The 7321-nt window shown below is 35.5% G+C and overlaps 2 protein-coding genes and 1 long non-coding RNA gene across 3 annotated transcripts in view; 1 reads left to right on the top strand and 2 right to left on the bottom strand.

The window, feature by feature from the left end:
• The window catches only part of LOC107058815 (uncharacterized), a 3023-nt gene extending 2665 nt beyond the window's left edge, over positions 1 to 358 (bottom strand). Inside the window, exon 1 of the long non-coding RNA XR_001472355.1 lies at positions 288 to 358. This is a non-coding gene — a long non-coding RNA (uncharacterized lncRNA). The remainder of the gene's footprint in view (positions 1 to 287) is intronic.
• LOC102580064 (G-type lectin S-receptor-like serine/threonine-protein kinase At5g24080) overlaps positions 1 to 3889 on the top strand; it is a 9509-nt gene extending 5620 nt beyond the window's left edge. The window contains exons 4-5 of the mRNA XM_006366582.2: positions 1550 to 2003; positions 3198 to 3889. Of these exons, the coding sequence (XP_006366644.1) occupies positions 1550 to 2003; positions 3198 to 3536 (793 nt within the window). The 3' untranslated portion in view covers positions 3537 to 3889. The remainder of the gene's footprint in view (positions 1 to 1549; positions 2004 to 3197) is intronic.
• Positions 3890 to 4381: 492 nt separating this feature from the next.
• LOC102579745 (protein timeless homolog) overlaps positions 4382 to 7321 on the bottom strand; it is a 17206-nt gene continuing 14266 nt past the window's right edge. The window contains exons 18-20 of the mRNA XM_006366580.2: positions 6827 to 6937; positions 5560 to 5670; positions 4382 to 4865 (exon numbers count right to left, since the gene is read on the bottom strand). Coding sequence (XP_006366642.1) covers positions 4592 to 4865; positions 5560 to 5670; positions 6827 to 6937 — 496 coding nt within the window. The 3' untranslated portion in view covers positions 4382 to 4591. The remainder of the gene's footprint in view (positions 4866 to 5559; positions 5671 to 6826; positions 6938 to 7321) is intronic.

Below are 7321 nucleotides of genomic sequence, written 5' to 3'. Positions count from 1 at the left end.
GGAACGTGACACCCGATCCAATAATATCATTAATTTATCATTTATTATCACAACTTTTCAAATAATTAACAATATTTCATCAAGCCTTCTTTATTCAAGGCATCACTTTGATAGAGAGGTTTTCATATTATAAATCTCACGGTCTCAGGATTTTAGACCAATCACAAACCACACGACCAAGCCACACAATCACACAGTCAAGTACATAGAGAACTTCACAATATCATTCAATGCATATCAATCGCTATTAAGAGTTCATCTATCAAATAGAATAAACCATAACCTACCTCCACCGAAGAACTGACGTCAGGCAAGCTACTTCTCCAATGCCTTCCTTTCCTCAATGCCTCCAAACCTTTCCAATCTATCAAGTATATATGCATAATTTGTAAAGTTAACAAGCCTATAAACACTCATATTATTCTATGTCCCTCCTATACCCAAAAACTCACCTAATTCTATAATCAACTTCCTAAAGTTCAAACCTAAGGGTAAGTCTTAATTCTTCCCATTAGCATAACTTTAATGTAATTCATATAATATACTACACCTTATATTTAATTACCACTATCTCAATCTATCAAATTTTAGTTTGTAATATGGTAAAACTGAAACCACTGGTCACGATACCAGTGCAGCCAAACTCATAAAGCCACAAAATAAACTAACCAATGAAAATTAATGTAACACGGAAACCCATGAAACCCATTCCAAAATATGGACATAACAGTGACAATTTAATTCCATAAAATTTCCATCTGTAATCCACTCTTCAACTCAATAAACAATAGTTTACCACTTATTGTTCTAGTACTTCACAATAGTTTAATCATCCCAACCAAAGTTTGTCCCTTAAATTTAAGAACTAACATCTAAACTTCAAGGAAATTCGATCATTTATTTAGAATATAAAGTGACCCACCTTATCATTATTATAATCCCTAAGGCAATTTTCCTAACTCAATTAAATAATCTCATTGGAAATCAGCCAATCCGTGGGAGACAAATTTGTCTCTCACAATCTCACACTCAACGCCATTAACCACCAAAATTTAACCTAATACTACTACTGAAACCTCGTTCTTTTCAATTTCCCGTCTAATAGCAATACTATAATAATAATCATAAAGCCTTTGTTCATATTCACAAAATACATATTGGATTTTGGATTTACCTGAAGGCGCGGCTATATATTCATTTAAAATTATTTTAATTTAATAAAATATCAAATACTTCAAATATTTTTATATATTGTCCTTTATTACTTTTATGTTGTATTAATAAATTAATATGGAAATCCCTAATTATTATTAAGCCTAATCATGGGGTGGTAGAAGTGGTCCACTATTTGTTTTAATGCTATCTTCTATAACCCCAACTAACCTAATTATAAAAACTACCCCACTAATTTCATAATTGTAGTTACGAATAGTCCAAAACACTCATTTAAAATATATCGGAAGAGTATTTTATACAATAAAAGCTCTAATACTCAAAATGATAAAATGGGTTGTTACAATTTAACAGCACAGTTTTTTTCTTCCAACAGGCTACTAGTGTATGAGTTTATGAAAAATGGCTCATTGGACAAGTGGATATTCCATTCATATAGTAACAGAGATAAACTGCTAATTTGGCCTACACGTTTTCGTGTAGCCATTGGTACTGCACAAGGGATAGCGTATTTTCATGAGCAATGCAGGAACAGGATCATACACTGTGACATCAAGCCAGAGAACATACTTTTGGATGAGGATTTTTGTCCTAAAGTTTCTGATTTTGGACTAGCAAAATTGATGGGGAGAGAGCACTCCCATGTTGTTACTATGGTCCGAGGAACCAGAGGTTATTTAGCCCCCGAGTGGGTCAGCAACCGACCCATAACTGTAAAAGCTGATGTTTACAGCTATGGAATGCTGCTACTAGAAATAATAGGTGGCCGGAGAAATCTTGATATGACTTGTGATGCTGTGGACTTCTTTTACCCTGGATGGGCTTACAAGGTACTCAGTTGATCAACTTTTGTAGCTCATTTCCATTTCTTGATCAAGAGGTCACAAGTTCAACCCGTTTAAATAACTGCCTAGCGGGAGCTTAGTGCACCAGATGGACCTTATTATATTATTCCATTTCTTGCAAACTTAAAAAACTAAAGTATTGAAGGTGCTGCATATGCTTCTATTTTGTTGTTTTTTCAGGAAATGACAGAAGGAACACCAGAAAAAGTTGTAGACAGAAGACTCGAAGGGGCAATCGAAAAAGAAGAGCTAATAAGAGCTTTGATGGTTGCCTTTTGGTGTATCCAGGATGAGGTTTCAACAAGGCCTACAATGGGGGAAGTGGTGAAGATGTTGGAAGGATCAGTTGACATTGATATGCCACCAATGCCACAAACTGTTTTAGAGTTAATAGAAGAAGGCTTAGATCATGTATACAAGTCTATGAAAAGGGAGCTCAATCAGTTCAGTTCCTTCACTATGACTACTCAGCCATCATCTAATGCTACATGCAGTTACTATTTAACAGCACAGTTTTTTTCTTCCAACAGGCTACTAGTGTATGAGTTTATGAAAAATGGCTCATTGGACAAGTGGATATTCCATTCATATAGTAACAGAGATAAACTGCTAATTTGGCCTACACGTTTTCGTGTAGCCATTGGTACTGCACAAGGGATAGCGTATTTTCATGAGCAATGCAGGAACAGGATCATACACTGTGACATCAAGCCAGAGAACATACTTTTGGATGAGGATTTTTGTCCTAAAGTTTCTGATTTTGGACTAGCAAAATTGATGGGGAGAGAGCACTCCCATGTTGTTACTATGGTCCGAGGAACCAGAGGTTATTTAGCCCCCGAGTGGGTCAGCAACCGACCCATAACTGTAAAAGCTGATGTTTACAGCTATGGAATGCTGCTACTAGAAATAATAGGTGGCCGGAGAAATCTTGATATGACTTGTGATGCTGTGGACTTCTTTTACCCTGGATGGGCTTACAAGGTACTCAGTTGATCAACTTTTGTAGCTCATTTCCATTTCTTGATCAAGAGGTCACAAGTTCAACCCGTTTAAATAACTGCCTAGCGGGAGCTTAGTGCACCAGATGGACCTTATTATATTATTCCATTTCTTGCAAACTTAAAAAACTAAAGTATTGAAGGTGCTGCATATGCTTCTATTTTGTTGTTTTTTCAGGAAATGACAGAAGGAACACCAGAAAAAGTTGTAGACAGAAGACTCGAAGGGGCAATCGAAAAAGAAGAGCTAATAAGAGCTTTGATGGTTGCCTTTTGGTGTATCCAGGATGAGGTTTCAACAAGGCCTACAATGGGGGAAGTGGTGAAGATGTTGGAAGGATCAGTTGACATTGATATGCCACCAATGCCACAAACTGTTTTAGAGTTAATAGAAGAAGGCTTAGATCATGTATACAAGTCTATGAAAAGGGAGCTCAATCAGTTCAGTTCCTTCACTATGACTACTCAGCCATCATCTAATGCTACATGCAGTTACTCCACTATATCACCTAGATAGTTAAAAAGTGGAAGGATTCAGTAGGAAGATTTGTTAGGATTATGCAGCTGTAAACCCATTGATGCTTCAAATAACATTCAAGAGCCAGCAAAATTGGATTAGCATAGTGTATTTTCTTCATTTTTGCCTATCTCAACTAGGATTGAAACATAAAATTGTGTACTTCAAATAAAACATGCGTATGTAGAAACATTCCCAAAGAGGTTTGCATGATCAGTTATGAGTGCATTTTCTTACAAAACATGGACTAAATTTTTATAGTATTCAGATGCACTGAAAAATTGGTTGATAGTTGTAAAGGTTTAAGTCTTTGACATCAAACCATATTAATTTACTATGATTTGGTGATGATAGTGTATGGAAAAATAAATTATATATTCATTTGGTTGGTCTAAATATAGACACTTTTTAGCCCAGCAGTAATTATCAAGTCTTATCCCAGATTTTTGATGGGGTACTTCAGACATTAACAAGGAGAGGCAACATAATGTTGTGTTAAGATAATCAAATCTGATGACTGAACTATAAACCGTTAATAGATATGCTTAAGTAGGAGTCTATGCCTTCCCAAATTTTGTAATTGGCACAGGTTTTATTGTTTTATTTTTTTCATATTTGAACCACTAACTATATCCCATGTGATATCTACATCTATATTGAAAAATCCAGGTTAGTTTTCTGAATCATATTTTCAGGATTTTAATAGATCGTTTATATAAAGAAGTAATGTAATCTTGTGATAACAGTAGATTGACACAAAAACAGATTGAATTTACCCAGTTAGAAGTAGTATGTTGAGATACAAAAGGCTATAGATTATAATAGTGAGTAAAGTTAGCAACCAGAAGAGAATTAAGCTTCGACTCTGCTATTATATTTCTACAGGTTGATTCATCACTTGATAAGAAAATTTGTGATGTTTCTCCAGCTTTAGAATAAGTAAACAGTGACGATGCTTTACATTCATCTACACAATTGCATCATTAGATACTGTAATCATAAATTTACATTTCAGTCGACCACAAGCTCTCGAGATGGGCTGACTTACCCTTGATTCAGTCATCTTCCTCCACATCAATGACCATCCTCAGTCGCCTTCTCGATACAGTAATAATAGGGGCTTCAAGTGAAGCATCATAATCCTCAAAATCAGACAATTCAGAATGGAATTTGTCCTGTAATTGCTGATCACCCTGATTGCCAGGAGGTGCATCTTGCTCACTGCTAAGGTCAGTTGCTAGGTTACCAGCATCAACATCACCATCAACATCAGAGGCAGTATTATTAAATCCTGTAACCTCCATTGCAGTAGCTTGATCAAGCTCTCCCCTTAAAATTCCAGAGAGGTTAAGATCATGTTAGTTAAGTAGGTCAATGGACCAATGCCAATGGCTCTAAAATCATGACATGCTCTTTTGAGGAAAAAAAGTCCAAATATGTAAAAGCATAAGAAAACTATCTTAGAGGGAATTAATATCATATATAAACGCTGATGCTACAATCCATCTGAGCTAACCTATGGCAAATATATAAAGTCACTGTCAGACATTAATGGTTCCTAGATTGTACATTATATATGCCTGTTACTGTGTCTGTATGGTAAATTCAAGCAAAAACAGCCTACGATACTTTGATGTGAATGTATATAGATGGCAAAACTTGGTTTAATAAAAATAAGAGCAAGTAAGCAAGGGTATCAAATTTAGGAAAGCAGAAGAGGATGGCCGAAAGAACTCAGAAGCCTAAGAAAGCTGGTATAGTAGTTCTAAAGTTCCTTCACAAAATAGAGGATTCCGAAAAGAAATTGGGATGAGGTGAGTGATGATATGAGGGGTTCATACCCAATGAAGAGACAACTGGCATAGTAGTTTTGTTAAGTTCCTAAGCAAATAGAGGAAGATCCCAAATAGCAAATAAGATAAAGTGGGCGACTATATAAGAGGCTCATAAAAATGGAGGATAAATGCAGTATCCACCGTGGTGCCAGAAAAGGTGAATCAATAAAAACACAGCTGTAGTGTACCTCTCTGAGTCATAAGCATCTTTGCCTTCAATGTCACTTTCGCTGCTGGTCTTCATTGAATTTATATTTAGCTTCCCATCCTCGCTCTGTGGAACAGCTTTTTGAGTTTTTCTGCATCAAATAAGATTATAATTCATTGCAATAACTATAAGGTGTCCTGCAGAAGGTAGTAATTTTACTAACTGAAAGCAACACCGCAATATATGTTGTGATCCCTCATAAGCCAACACGGAAAAAATCTACAGTCTACTCAAGATTATAATTCAATGACAGTCAGTTACCATAAAGAAACCCAAGTTAACTAATGAAAGTACCACCTTCCTGTGAAACAACTTTTTTTTTTATCAAGCAAATTATTTCATTGATACTCCCTCATTTTCACCTCTATCCTCCCAAACACAGCCTTATTCCACTCTTATGTCTTTCTTAAGCATCTTTAATTTTTTTGCAAGTCTGAAAGATAATCTCCCCTATAGCATATCTATCCCACCACCCAACTACTCTATCTCCAAATTATGTTGCTAGTGCCTAGTAGTCACATGTTCTCAAATCTGAAAGGTGATCTCATCCTTCTACCCCTATCAGTTTATCACCAGCTAAAAGAACTAGAAACTTGTTGGAGCATGACCAAAAGAACCTAAACTTGACCAACAAAAATAGCTCCTTCCTGCCCTGAAAACTAGAAGGATGTGGAGACCGTGTCTAAACTTTATAAGTCCATGAATAGGACAACTCAAATAGGTAATTTTGATGTGTTGACAGAATAATAAGACTTGGTGATTGGTGAAGATCTTGATTTGAAGAAACATGGATCTGAACCCAGACATAGAGAAACTACTGACAGGACTCCAACTATTAATTACACAGTAAACACTTCCCTTGTATATTATCTCGCGTTTGAGAATATGGTGCTCCAACAATCAATGCAATGCACATCTATACTTGACATTGTCACCTTTTCAGATTGTAAATGAACTGACCAATCAGTATATATTTGTGCAACTTTGGTTGTACCAAACAAATTGAGATATTTCTATCAAGTAATGGTGAGGCCTGACCCACTCCTATCTTCACTTAATAACTAATGTGTCGTATTTATAATCTACATACACATAAACATAAATCAGAATACATCTACCATAAGCAGGAAGAAAGGGAGACAGATGCCCACGACGACTTTTCATTGATTCTCAGAAAACAAATAACATGTTCAAAGTCATGTAAAGATTATGTAAAATAGAGGAAAAACAGACAAAAGAAAGCATACACCAATAGTGAAGTCAGCAATTCATCATCAGACGCATCTTTTGATGATTTTTTCCTTGTATTCTGATTCACTCTTCCTTCAGAAGTGCTTCCTTTCCCCTGATGTTTGCTCCTGAAACTCCATAAAACAATGAAAGCCCTTATCATATATTTGGTGGGAGCACATGTATTTGGTGGGAGTAGTGGTGGCAAATGGGCAGGTTGAAAATGGGTCAACATAAAATGGGTAATAATTCAACCCGCCCATATTTGATATGGGTAAAAATGGATTGGGTAACAAATGGGTTGGGTAAAATACTAGTTTACCCATATATTACTCATATTTTCATGAGTAAATAATACTCTACTTAAGAATTCAACATGGAGAAAATATTTTAGTATTTTTTCAGATGAAAAATGTTGAAAATGCTTCATGTAGTTTCATTGTATCATAAAAGTAAAAAAAAGATCCTATAACTTTACAATATAAAATAAATTTATGTAATAACAAGGGGAA

Source organism: Solanum tuberosum, unplaced genomic scaffold, assembly GCF_000226075.1.
Source record: "Solanum tuberosum cultivar DM 1-3 516 R44 unplaced genomic scaffold, SolTub_3.0 scf00657, whole genome shotgun sequence".
NCBI lineage: Eukaryota > Viridiplantae > Streptophyta > Magnoliopsida > Solanales > Solanaceae > Solanum > Solanum tuberosum.
The sequence above is the reverse complement of the archived record's forward strand: the minus strand, read 5'-3'. Positions and strand labels throughout refer to the sequence as shown.